This window comes from Balaenoptera ricei, chromosome 1 (assembly GCF_028023285.1).
Source record: "Balaenoptera ricei isolate mBalRic1 chromosome 1, mBalRic1.hap2, whole genome shotgun sequence".
Classification (NCBI taxonomy): Eukaryota; Metazoa; Chordata; class Mammalia; order Artiodactyla; family Balaenopteridae; genus Balaenoptera; species Balaenoptera ricei.
In genome coordinates, this window is record NC_082639.1 from 191,522,248 (window position 1) to 191,536,554 (window position 14,307).

A 14,307-nucleotide genomic window follows, 5' to 3' on the forward strand; every position below is an offset into this window, starting at 1 on the left:
CGCCACCAGGGAAGCCCCATCGGTGATTTTAATTTAAAATTTAAGAAGCAGTAAGTTCCTTCAATTAACTAATATCACTGTCAGATAAAACAAGGATCAGAAATAAAAGGGTAATTGGCTTTAAACAAGCTTAAGGACTTCCCTGGCGGTCCGGTGGTTAAGACTCCGTGCTTCCACTGCAGGGGGCACAGGTTCTACCCCTGGTTGGGGAACTAAGATCCCACATGCCAAGCGGCATGGCCAAAATAAGAGAAAATAAAATAAAACCAGCTTAAAAATTAAATCATTGGGGCTTCCCTGGTGGCGCAGTGGTTAAGAATCCGCCTGCCGACACGGGAGACACGGGTTCGAGCCCTGTTCTGGGAAGATCCCACATGCCACGGAGCGACTGAGCCCATGTGCCACAGCTACTGAGCCTGCTCTCTGGAGCCCGTGAGCCACAACTACTGAGCCTGTGCGCCTAGAGCCTGTGCTCTGCAAATGGAGAGGCCACTGCAATGAGAGGCCCCTGCACCACAACGAAGAGTGGTGCCCACTCGCCGCAACTAGAGAAAGCCCATGCGCAGCAACAAAGACCCAGCTCAGCCAAAAATAAAAATAAAAAAAATAAAATAAATTTTAAAAAAAATTAAATAATTGAATCAGGTAGGCCCAAGGAGGTTTTTTAGGAAAGCTTCTTGCTAAAAATCGCCCCATCTTTAATCACACTAAGCCCTGGACTCACCTCTTAAATAGCGATTGGTCAGGTCATGGAGATATTCCGGAAGCTCCCACCATCTGTTCCCAAATCACCCCAATAGTGACGCCATTTGGATCCGCTTCCCCCCGACAGCACGGGGGACATATTCTGTGCTGGGTAATCCTTTGCCGTAGGGGGCTGTCTAGCAACATCCCTGGTCTCTCCCCATTAGACGCCAGTGGCAGACAGCCTTGTTCCAAGCTGTGACCGCCAAAACTGTCACCAGAAATTACCCATCGTCCCCTGGAGGGCAGAACTGCTCCCGGTTGAGAACCACTTTTTCCATCTTTCCTCCGGTGTGACGGAGCACGTGCGCTGCCTGGCAGGTTAAAGAACGGTCACAAGTCCCAGCCCCTGGGGTGGGTGCTGCATGCACTGCTTCACAGACGAGGAAATTCAGGTCCAGGAAGATGAAGTAACTTTACTTCTATTCACTGTGGAGCCAACACGTTAACCTCTGACATAGGATGGTATTAGAGTTAAAAGCAAAACAAACCCACGAGACTTAGACCCACGAGGGCTTTCACCACTTCTCCCAAAGGTGTAAGCCTCCCCCGGGGCTCTGTTCGTCACCGGTGACGTGAAAGCACTCCCACCTCTGGCACACAGGGGACCTGTGGACTGGCACACCAGTGTACGCGCCACCGTGACCCTTTTTTATACTCATGGCTCAACAGCAGCGCCCTAGGTCTCTTCCCCAGGGTCATCTCCCGCCTCCCTGGGGAATTGGTTCCAACGTCACCCCTTCCAGGCCTTCCCTCCGGAAAGCACGCACCTCACTCTCGCTTTCTGGTCCCTTCATTCTTCCCAGCAGTTCTCTACCCCATAACCTATGGTGTATTTCTTCACCCAGCTCCCCCTCTAGAACTTCAGGGCACTTAATTTGTCCTCTTGTCACCTCTACCACCCAGAACAGTTCCTGGCACCCAGGTATTTGCTCGGTGGATTGATTTTTAAAAACTAAACTAGTGACTGTAACAATGTGTGGTGAGGGATGTATAAGAAGTAAACTCACTGTGGTGATCATTTTGCAATATATACACATGTATACCAAATCACTGTGTTGTACATCAATAGCTAATGCAATGTTACATGTCAATTAGATCTCAATATTCTTTAAAAAAGTAAAGAGAGAGAGAGAAAAAAAAAAAACTAAACAGGAGAAATTCGAATTAAGGACCTGTAGGAATCAGATGGATTTTGATTTTCTCATCAAAGGAAAGCCAGGGAAGAAGTGTGGGAGCCATGGTGGAAGTTTTAGGACAGCGCTTCTCCAATCGTAACATCCCTGGAGGCTCTGCTGCTGCTTCTGACGGGGGCAGGCCCGTGGTGGGTGGGGTTGCGATTCTGCAGGTCTAACGTGCTCCCAGGTGATGCCCACGTGGCAGGTCCACTTTGCACCACCCGGCCCCAGACAGTGCACTTGGTCAGGATCTAAAACAACTTTGCCCCAAGACAAGAATCAGGGCTGAAGAAGACTATTTAGATGGGTTATTTGCCAGTGAAAAATTCACGCCATGTATCTCTGTACTGCTGCGAAGGCTGAGGAGATGCACGGAGAGTCTGCAAACCCCAGTACTAAATAATCTCAGATTTATATGGCATCTTGTTCATAATGCAATGATTGTTCATATACATTTTGGTCTTGTTTGGGAAGTAATACACTGAAATGTTTAATATTTAAAAATATTAAGCTTAACTCCTGATTACCCTATAAGTAATAAATACAAAATACTGATGACGGACTTATCTGATCTCAGTAAAGGATTAGCAAAAGCTTTCTTTTCCACAGTCATTCTGCCTCAACATTACTCAATACTTAATGCAACACACACACATCGCCTCTGAATTTAGTAGCCGGTAGACTATGAGCAGCTGAAAATTATGAGATTACCAGTAGCTGAATGGAGGGGGGGACACTCCAAGTTCAAGAGCAGGCAGCTCTCCCTCCAGTTTCGAAGTGGATGACAATGTAATTGGGACCAAGATTAAGAGGAGCACTGATCATCGCCGTTTCCAACTTACAAAAGTACGTTTGCTCAGGAGAGCTGCTGGTAACAGTAAAACACTCAATTTAGTTTTATTACAAAAGGCAACTTTAAATCAGGAAAGTGCAATTATCAAAACATCTTTTTTTAAATCTATTCCTAATGTAAAATCAAGTGATGCTGTATTTATAAAAGAGAAAAAAGTGACTAAAACTTAGATTATTTATAAATTAATAAGTTAGTAAGCTTTAACTAACCTAACAGTTTCATCCAAAAAATGGCAGAAAAGAATCACAGAATTTTTTGACACCCATTTCCAAAGTGTAAACTAAGTTTTTTCTTTCTTTGTTGTAATCAAATACCCTATAGTGATCATTTTTAAGATAAATCATTTCACGTGTTACTCAATATCTTCAAAGTGTTTAATTTTCACCTTCCAACAGACATTTCTAGAAATGCACTGTAATTTTACCAAGTGAAAACTTTCAGTTTTCTTCAAAAAAAGATCTTGGACTCACATTTTACTCTAAGCCTGAACTGGTGTCACCCAACACCTGAAGGTCCCCTGAAAGGTCTGCAGTGGGTCTTCTTGAAACACAGGGAGAAACCGTAAGTGAACAAAGAATTTCAAAAATAGTATCTGTCCCGTGAAGCTCAGTTTTCTAGGCACATTGATCAGAAATGGGTTTTTTCAAAACCCAAGTCAAGTTGCGTTCAGGCAGTGGTTGCTTCCTATTGACAGGCTAAACTTTTCCCCTTCTCTTCAGAATCTTAATAGCTCTAAACACATTTATCTTATTTATTGCTGAGCAATGTCCCCACCATCTGTTCTTGCTAGTATTTCATCAGAAAATATAATTCTTTTGTTTTTAGAAATATATTCAGCCCCAGTAACTTGTGTTCTGAATATTTCGTTACAAAGCAAGTACATGGGCGGAGGGAAGTAGTGAGAATAAATTTGATCATCTAAATAATTATTTACACCTGGCTTTAAACAAAATCACTGAATCACGAAAGGCAATTCTACAAATATTTTTAATTTCTGTTCTCACATTCAGTTGCCAAAATTCCAACTGATATTTCAGTACTGAACGTTTTTAACAAACAGTACTTTCAGACTGTTCAAAATGTTTTCGTATTTTAGTTCCAGATGGAATACTGGTTCAGTTGGGTGGATGACTGAATATGATCCAGAGTGATCATTTCTTGTTAAATAATAAAACACGTATACAACCTGCCCTCCCTTTTATAGGTCATTTACACTAGCAGCATCAGCAAAAATACTCTTGTAGCCTTCATTAATATTCCTCTGCTCTTCCTGCCAAATATCCATTTGTTTTAGAGGTTTAATAAAATCAGAGTGAACAGAGTGAAAAGCTGTAATTTTTTACTCATTCTACCAGTCTTCTCTAGAAATTTCCCCAAATCATAGTTTAATTTTGTCTTCATAATACACTCCTGTGTTTCACCAGCAGTAACCCAAAGGAACCCACATCAGTTTACCACTATTGCCAGTCTTCCAAACGGATCTCATTCAGACCTTTAAGGCCCTTTAATGACATGACCAGAGTAAACACACCCATTAATATTAATCTCCTCAGATCCCTTTTACTTCTTTCCTTTACACAATAGTCCTTCCTTCGCTTTCAAAGACAAATCTGTCACAACAGTTCTAATACTTTGTTTTGAACAAGTTATACTATGTTCAACATTTATAGGTTTTTTTATATTCAAATAAATCTGGAACAAACTATGTTAAATCTAGTCATAACCTAATTGTTTTCCTTACTAAAAATTAAGCAGTGTAAAATGTTAGAGTGTAATTAATGCTTTCAGATTTTCTAAACTAAACCTTTAAGAGATCAACTAAATTACCAACATGAACACCTAGAAGAAAAATACACAGCTTACTATTCCAAATGTGACTGAGTATAGAAGCACCTATGATATCTTAGTGGAGTTCATTAAAAAACAGACAAACAAAAAAACTAAACGTTTGTAACTTCTACGGGACTGTCTCCCAAATCCAGAGGAATAAAATTTCACAGTAACTTACCTTACGAACAACACAACCCTTAACATTAACCCGATTTTCAGACGTTCACTGAAGGTCTACTTATAGCAAAAGTGGAAAGTAGTACAAGATCAAGTTTTTTAATGTGATCACTTGCAGGCACTTTTGTCGTTTGGGCCACGAAGTAAGAGACGGCTCCGTCAGAAAGGATTTTTCCAGTCCCCACTCTCAGGGTCACGGCCGTCTACCACAGAGACCCACAAGGATACCCATTATCCTCTCAAAAAGAAGAAGCTCTCTTTCACATGTTTGTACTCGGCTTCCTTGTAGGAAGAGCCCAGTTTATGCACAACGAAACATAAAACAGTTATATTGCTGATCTTGTCATTCAATTTTGCAATCCACTCTTTAAAAAAAAAAACAATCTAAAATGTCACTTTCAGACTTAAAAATGTGCATCCCAAAAATCAAGATTAAAACTTTAGCTCCCAACTAAAACTTTTAACTTTCCAATAGACAATGCTTATAAAACAAGATCTTTATTTAAACTAGAAAGAACAGATGAGCCAGTCACAAGTTAAAATTAAACATTTTGCAATGCAAACCTTAAAAAATAATTAATTAGGGAGTTTCCAACTTTTTACAATCACACTTTTCCTTTGTCATAACCAAGTATGCCTTTATACACTGTAGTTGTTAATTTCGTTCTTTTTTTCTTCCTCTTTCTTTTTTTTTTTGGTAGGTTGGGCACATAGATTCAGAGCTTTTGTTTTAATTCCTAAATTCTGTGCATATTCACTTAATCACATAAAACAGTAACTTTGACTTGAATCATTTTTATGAGTTATTTAAAATTCTCACCAACCAATGGAAGCTGTGTGATTGAGTTACTAAAGATATAATATATAAACACAAAGATTAGCCATCTTTTTCCTAGGTTGGGAATGTAAACAGAAGTTCACCACAGTTGTCTGTTAAGAGTTATTTATTAATTGTTCCACAATAGTCCTAAAGTTCATACCAAACCAAAGAACCAAAGGAAGTCTGAACTGAAAGAATGACAAAATAAGAACTGAGTTTTTCAATCACAGATTTCCTTTACCTTTCTGATCATTTAAACTCTCCAGGACCCCTGCCAATATTGGATTAAGTTTTATATTCCCTATTTTTCTTCAAAACCTATTCCTTTTCTTCTCCATTCTAAGATATCCCCACCTCTCTCCCTCAACACACAACCTCTGCCCACCACTCCAAAACAGGGAGCAAATTTTCTCCTTTGGAGTATAAGGTCCAAATCATTACATTTTTCTCTGGCTATTTATCTACGTTTCCCAAGAGATACCTATTTCAACACAAAACATGCTTTATTTACAAGGCTTATCTTGCACGGTGTTATTTCAACCCAGCTAGTTACTCAGGCTACCTGAGGTATAGGCTTCATGTTATTAAGAACTCACAATTATTCCTTCTTGACAAAAAGGCTGTGGCCTTTCATTTTGGCCCATACTCTTATGGGGGAAGCTACTTCCGTGCAACTGAAGAACCACAGTAGTTGACTGTAGTTATTATGCGCTGTTAACACATTTCTTTGTTGATGGAAAAGAGTGAACTATTGTCAAGTCTAGCATCTCGGTGGTACTTATCAGATGAGAAACTGACAAGAATTATAAATTCTATTCATTATTTGACCAGCTTATCATAAAACTCTATGGCTTTATGTAACCTGAGCGTATTCCATGAACGCTAATTAAATAGCAGATAAAGAAATTTCAATATTAAAAATTAATATTTCATGCTTTTTAAGTTTAGGTATTGACTTTCTAAGTTATCTGTACAATAAAAGTTCAATGTTTAGGCAGCCTTCCAAAGCAAGGATTCTCAGCCTGGGGTCCACAGGTTAGGAATTTTGTATCAGGTTGAGGGGGGCTGGTTCTTGCGAGCATATACATGGGCTTCTTAATTTTCATGTGCAAATATATTTCTGCTAATGTATGGGGGTGGGGAGACATCCATTCCATCATCAGCTGCCCAAAGAGTCCATGACCCTAAAAAGGCAATGCAGCTCTTCCCTAGAGTGGGCCCAAAGGTTCGCGAAGAATTTAAATAGAATCTACTTAAGTTACACTCACATGCTGTCATGACTTTTTTAAAAAGCAAAACAGGTACAAACAAAGCAGAAATAATTCTAAAAGTGCATGCCCTCTTTTCGGTAATAGTCTCTTTTAAAACTAACAGTAATCTCACAGAGGATTTTCTTTTGTTAGGTTTTTTTGATCAAGGGTAAGACAACAGAATTACCAGATGCTGTCTTCATGCTAATGTTCATTTTAATTAATAAATTCTTAAGGACATAAAAAAACGTAACAAGTGGAACTAACACAACATCGTTGCTCAAAATCTATCAGAAACTCTTTATCATCTCATAGAAGGTACAAGCAGATTGGCAAACCACCCCAGACCTCTCCTCCTAAATACCAGGAGGGACGCTTAACATTTGTGGACCATTACTGCGTAATCTTGTATAACATGATGCGCGGATGGTGCCAGTGCACTACTTACATCGCACTTCAAAAACGAAATCCTGTCATTATGTGTCATAGAACACACAAAGACCATAAAACTCTGAAAATGACAGCCTTCAGATGCAGTTCACTCTAAAAATATAACTTTCAAGTTCGGAAGCTAATTCTTTTCTGAAGGATGTTTTCCAGTTCAGCAAGAACTTACGAATTTGGAAGCTAAGAACTGTGTGTGTCCTCACGAGGCCATATTGCTCAAACTGTCACCCAGTTCAGGCTTAAATGCTACTAATGACAGGTAACTACAAAATGAGAGATACCAAGGATGTACAGAAAGTTATGCCCCTCTCATCTGATGAGTGTAATACAGAAAACTAAATTTGAGGTAGAAATATTTGTAAACTGCAACTTTTAAAAAACATTAAAAATCATACAGATTTTTTTTCACATTTTTTGTTTTCATTATTGAATGAGATTACCTCCCAAATTACTAACAGGCAACTGCTAAATTATGGTAGCCCTTATCTTGAAATTACAGCAGCAAAACAGAAATTCAAAGCATAGTTTCCTACTTCATACCCTAATACCTTAGAAGTAAAAACCTTAATTTTAAAATTATCATATTCAGATATATATATATAGATATATATTCAGATATATCATATTCAGATATATATATTCATTCCACATAAAGAAAAAAAAAGGGTGGGGTCAATAAACAAAATTAATGTTAGGGTTCATCTAGAACAGAGAAATAAGTCGTCTGTGCAGAGATATCAAGAGTTGGATTTCAATGCACAATCAGTGAGATTCTGCTTAGCACTCTTGTTCAAGAAAATGACTACATCTAGGGAATAATCCTGGCAAAGAGAAAACAAATTTACTTTTCCTAATCATATGGGACCACGAGTAGATACTTCTCTACAGAGAAATCCATGTTTACGCTGAATACAAATAATTTATCACTTCTGTACATAGTATCCCATACGAAAAAGGCAAAGCCTCGACCTATTCTACCCTTTGATATTTTTATTGATTTTTCAACGTTTGCAGTCACTAAATTTCAAAGCACAATTTTCTCATAGATTTTACACAGACCTACAATTTTTCCCCTTTATCTTTAAAACTTAACATATTTACTAAGTTTCAAACACCTTGTCTGCACCTTCAGTATTCCATGTCTTGGCTCTCTCCTTCTAATATCTATACTTACATCCTTTTGAAACACTGTTAAACTTAGATTAAGCAATACATTTTTTTCCCCCCTACTAAGAATGCTCGGGACCACTTTCATTTGTCATACTGTTATTTTATTACAACCTTTTGAGTCAAAAAGGATACACCTAGAACCAAAAGAAACTGGAATCTGATTTAAAATGAAACCTCAATAAATAATCTCTCTAGAATAATATTTAGGATGGCTAACCCCATTTCAATAAAACACGGTCTGATTTCCATCCTATTAAATTCCTATTCTTCCAGATAGTATGCCTCAAACTGAAGAAAATATTCAACCTATTTTCAAATATAATAAACCTAGAAACATGAAACACAGCACACACACGCGCACGCACACACACACACACACACACAAAATTCCAGTCCCTAAACTGCAGGTTATACCACTGACATGAATATTTTATGAAATGTAGTTAACAGAAAAATCTGAAAAATGTGACTGGATATTAAGTGATATCTCCTTTCTTCAATTTTGTGATTAACAGGTATTTTATTGGTAGTAAACTAGAGCAAACAATCAGAATAGTACATATGCAGTATTCAGTACACACAATAAAAGTTAAAGAAATTCAAAACCTGTATAAAACAAAACACTGGAGAAAAATCATACAGCTCAAGAGATACAGTGGTAAAGGTCCTCTCCATCCTTTGATTACAGCTTGTACTCTGTACCCAACAGAACTTACCGCACTTAGCAAAATAAGAAATACATACTTTTTAGTACTGAGTGTATTTAAGAGGATTAAACACATTTTCTAAGGTTCTTGCAATGACAATAAGTGACCCTTTAGCTGGTAGAGCAGACTTAAGGGAGGAAAGTGGGGAAAGGAAATTAACTAGTATGTTGTAACCATTTTAAATAATTTCTCATTTTCCAAACACTGCTTTCATAACAGAAGTGTTTTACACTTGCACAATATTAATTACTTTATTATACATGGAAGCCTGTGGTAGGCTGATTACACAATTAGACTGCAAACAACCAGTGGTACTTTTCTGACGTCAGAAGAGTACATAAGACTGAAACATCACCAAAAGTACATAAAAAACTCATCAGCATAAACATCAAAGTACATTAAAAATATAATCAGGAAAAAAATACAATTGCTAAAAAGTGGTTTAGAGCAGAGCCACTGTCTACCAGTGGCTTCAAATGGCAAATTAGCGTTCATAGCAAGTTTGGATGACTTTACAAGACCCCTGTACAATACTGACTAACGCACCCTTTTAAAATGTACATTACACAGGCTGCAATTTCACAAAGAGGTTCTGATGTCATTACTAAATAAGCCACTCTTACCCCTCGCATCGGCTTTGTCACCGGTTGGAATTACCACCTTATTAATATCCACAGCTCTGAGCATGTGGGGCTTTATTATACATGGACATCTGTGTGGGTTCTGTTTTTAAAAAGGGGGAGGGTGGATGTTTATTCGACTGTTTGGATGCCGGAAGGCATAGGAAATGCATAACAAATTACCTATTGGAATGTGAATCATTCTAAAATTGAAACTGTCCAGATAGGGAGAAGAGGGAACAAGGAAGGCCCAGAACTCTGAGAAAGGACAGGTTAAGAACAAAAATAACATAAAATACCCCAGAAGTGCGGGTGACATGTAGTAAGAGACAGAGAACAATGTTTTTAGGCCACGTATAATAAATAACACACACCCCAAATTTCAAAGAATTATGTAATTCCAACTTGGGTTCTAATACTGCAACCGATCAACCACTTGGACTTCAACACTGTTCCCATCAACTCCTGATGGAGTCACAGCCTTGTTACAGTTGGGATAAGGAGAGGGTGCCTTTTTTTTTTTTTTTTTTTTTTCCTTTTATTAAAGCTATCATTCCAGGCTTTGATCAAAGATCCAAGAATATTTGTTCTACCAGGCTGGAATGAATGTGGTTTGGAAGTTCAGAGTACATTTAAAAGCTGCAACAAAATATAGGTAGCCAACATCTCAGAATTTTGGATCAGCCCAGATGGAGACAGCAATTTGAAATGTTTTCGATCCCTTACTTAAATGATGACACGTGTATCGTATCAGCCCAGATAGAGCAATTTGAAATGTTTTCGATCCCTTACTTAAGTGATGAAATGTATTATCATACTATCTGTAAATTGGATATTCCATTACAGTGATAACGTACAGAATTCCCATGCGTTATTACACTTTCCTGAGAGTAAAGCAATTAGAATAACCTTAATCCTAGCAACAAAGTTTTTTTTTTTGTTTTTTTGTTTTTGTGTGGTTTTTTTTGTTTTGTTTTTTTGTACGGTTTTTTTTGTTTGTTTTTTTTTGTTTGTTTTGTTTTTTTTGCATTTAAAACTTTTGGGCTATTCCCTGACCATCTATACATGTAAATTTGATTGCTAAACATTGTCACCTTGAATGTCAAACTATTTTAATCTATTGATTTGATTAAAAATCATAATACAAACAGAGCTAAAATCACACTAACAAAATAAACTAAATATGAAAAGTTGCATTGAAAGGGCATTACATTATTCTTAATAGGATCGTGTAGAAACATTCCAATGGCAGTGTTCTCAAAATAAAACAAAATTACATTAGAAGACCTCCAGCCTGGTCACTCTTGGGACCTTACCTGTAACTCTGGCTGGTGGGGGTCTTTCCTCTGGTACTACATGGCTCACTAACATCAGACATCATGTTTGTATACCCTGAGAAATCTGACACTGAAGTCCTTGCTCTATGGTCCACTTCTCCATTAGAGTTCGTGATAAAGGTCATTGGCACCCTGCTGCCCGACTTGAACTGAGAACCGAACGCTTGTGCAAAGTTCTCAATCTGATACGTTGTTCTGGGCTCTACGTCCTTCTGAGGATCCATCTGGCCAGCTAACTCCTGAGATGGGATCTGAAAGCTCGCTGAGGACTCTAAGTTTTTCTGTTGTTCCTTCTGGCTAGTCAGTTTCTGAGATGAGGACTGGAAGGCTGATGAAGTCTCTAGATTCTTCTGAGAATCTATCAGGTCATCCAGCTCCTGGGAAGGTGTCAACTGCTGATGTGTGGCATCCAAAGCAGACAAATAAAGACCCGGCTGAGACCCAAACAACATCCCAAAAGGAGGCTTTGGCAACGAAGATGGCAACACTGAGGTAACAGACTGGCCGAAACCACACTCCAAAGGAGATGTAGTGTATATCTGTTTTTCTGGAAATAAAGTGTGGTTGTGGAGAGGTGAAGACAGACTGACAAATTGGAAACCGTGTCCCAGAGTAAAACCTGCATTCGTGGATTTTTCGAAAGCCTGTTGGAGGTATTTGGAGTATTCTTGCAACATGCTTGCCTTGTCATTTGAAGCAGTCTGGGTGCCCGGGCTCAAATTTTCTTCTTGAACCAGTTCTGAGTGTTCTGAGGCGTGCAGATCCACTCGTGGTTCTGTTATGTTGAAAGGATCCTCCTTCTGGCTCTCGGACTTGTTGGAGTACTGATCCAAAATACTTTGTAAAACCTCGTCAGGAATTCCCGACTTGTCATGACAAGACTTAATTTCCGCATTCAGGGCCGAGGAGTCAATAAGGGACAACGGGGCCTCACTGTCCAAAACACCGACGCCCGCCGACTGAATGACGGACTGCTGGGAGACCATGTGTCCCACGTTCACGGAAAAGGCACTGTTGCTGCTGGCGGTGGGTAGGTATCTTCTTTTCTTTGAGAACTGCATGGCATCGTCATAATTACTGCTTATTTGACCTTGTTTGCCACTTGTACTTTGGAGGAGACTAATGGTCTCCACGCTGCTGTTTGACACGATGCCAAGGGAGCCACTCGGTTTCCCAGACAAGGACTTCTGTCCAACTATGTCTGGTAACGGTGACACAAAGTTCAGGTAGTTTTTATCCATGCTCTTCCGGCCTCCTTTCTTAAAGATCAATTTTGGCACCCTCTTCTGGAGTTCCTCTATGCCAGCGCCGATGATGCCCCCACTGGAAGACACAGTAGGCATTTCTACTGAGTAACTCTGCATGTTTATGCTGTTTGACATATGGGATTCATTTGCTTTCCCCGTCTTGGGCTCCTTGTTTTCAACAGCTATGCTTCTGGACTTCGCTTTTCTCCTTGAAGAACTTGTACTTCCCTGAGACAACACAGCCAGGTTACCTATGTTGCTACGGTTGCTGGATGACCCAGGCTCTGCACTGGGCGCCCCCTTCGCCAGGGCTTCGCCGCACGTGCGCCTGTGCTTCAACAGTCTGTCAGTCCTTGAGAAATACTGCTGGCAAGTGTCACATTTGTATGGCTTTTCTCCACTGTGCGTCCGCTTGTGTCTCTCCATATGGTACTTCTGGATGAACTTCATGCTGCACTGATCGCACCCGAAGGGCTTCTCCCGGCTGTGGATCTTCTCGTGCCTCTGCAGCAGGTACTTCTGGATGAAGCCCATGCTGCACTGGCCGCACTGGAAGGGCCGCTCGCCGGTGTGGATGAGGACGTGCCTCCGCAGGTGGTAGGAGCTGCGGAAAGCGGCGCTGCAGTGGTCGCAGATGTGAGGTTTCTGGCTTGGGGACAGGACGGCGCCTTCTCCGTCTCCCGCCAGCGACGGCTTGGAAGATGCGCCCGGCTTCCTCTTGGCTTTGATTCCCTGAGATTCTGGCTTTGGCCTCTTGGCCTTCTTGACGCTCGCGTCCGGCTTGGGCTCCTCGGGGCCGCGGGGGTCGTCAGTCCGGCCGAGCAGCACGTCGCGGGGGTGCGGGGCGGGCGGCGGCGGGTGCAGGACGCTCAGGTCCTGGATGACGCCCGGGCAGCCCGCGTCCCCGGCGCCCAGCCCCGGCGCCCGCTCGTCGGCCCCCGCGAACAGCCCCCCGTAGTGGGGGTGGGGGGCGCCCGGCGGCTCCTCGGGGTCTGCCGGCTTCTCCTGCTTGATGCTGACCAGCGACTGCAGGAAGCCCCAGGAGGTCCTCTGCGCCGGGAAGGCCGCGCCGGGCGCCGCCGGCTCCTTCTTGAAAGTCACGTCCGGGGCGGGCGCCGGGGGGGGCTCGGCGGCCGGGGCCGCGGCCGGGGCGGCGGCCAGCACGCACTGCGGGGGAGGGGCGGCCGCGCCCGCCGGCCGCGCGAAGCTGGCGACCGGGGGCAGCCGGTGGTTGAACATCACCATGCCCGGCGGGAAGCTAGGCTCCATCTCCGCCCGCCCGCCGCTACCCGCGCCGCCGCCGCCGCCGCTCAGGAACGCGCTGCCGACTTTCATGCCCCGGAGCAGGCCTGGCTGAGGAGAGGAAGGAGGAGTGGGCCGGCCGCCGGCCGCGGCGCCCCCGCCCGCCCCCGCACGCGCCCCCGGCCCGCACCCGCCCGCCCACCGCCGCCCGCGCCCCACACTTACGGGTCCCGCCGCCGCCGCCGCCGCCGCCGCCGCCGCCTCCGGTTAATAAAAATAACGCCGTCCTCTCCACAATGGAATTAAAAGCCTGCGCGGCACTGCGCAGCCGCGGCGCGGGGCCTGCCGGGAGCTCGGCGACCCGGCCCCAGGGCCGCCGCGCCGGCCAGCGCGCCTGCGCCGCGGCTTCCGCCCGGCCGCCTGTCAATCACTCGGGTGGTTGGGCGGAGGGAGCCCCCGGGAGGGGAGGCCCCGGGCGGCCAGACGCGATTGGTGGGCCGCGCGCCGGGCGTCGGGGGGCGGGGCCCGGGGCGGGCTGCTGCGCGGCGGCGGAGAAAGGCCGGAGGGAGGGGATGCTGCGGGGCGGGGCGGGTCCGGTCGGCCCGGCCCCCTCAGCTTCGCAGCTTGCAGGCCGGGTGTTGCAGCCGAATCCAGCCCCGGACGGGGGAGGCTTGGGGCGTTGTGG

The 14,307-nt window shown here is 43.0% G+C and overlaps 1 protein-coding gene across 1 annotated transcript; it reads right to left on the reverse strand.

Moving 5' to 3' along the window:
* Positions 1-8,969: 8,969 nt before the first annotated feature.
* On the reverse strand, positions 8,970-13,947 carry ZNF281 (zinc finger protein 281). Its single transcript, XM_059943067.1, has 2 exons — positions 13,848-13,947; positions 8,970-13,733 (listed from the first exon to the last, which is right to left on the reverse strand). Exon 2 carries the CDS (start codon positions 13,713-13,715, stop codon positions 11,109-11,111), a length of 2,607 nt encoding a protein of 868 aa, XP_059799050.1. The 5' UTR covers positions 13,716-13,733; positions 13,848-13,947; the 3' UTR covers positions 8,970-11,108.
* Positions 13,948-14,307: the final 360 nt, after the last annotated feature.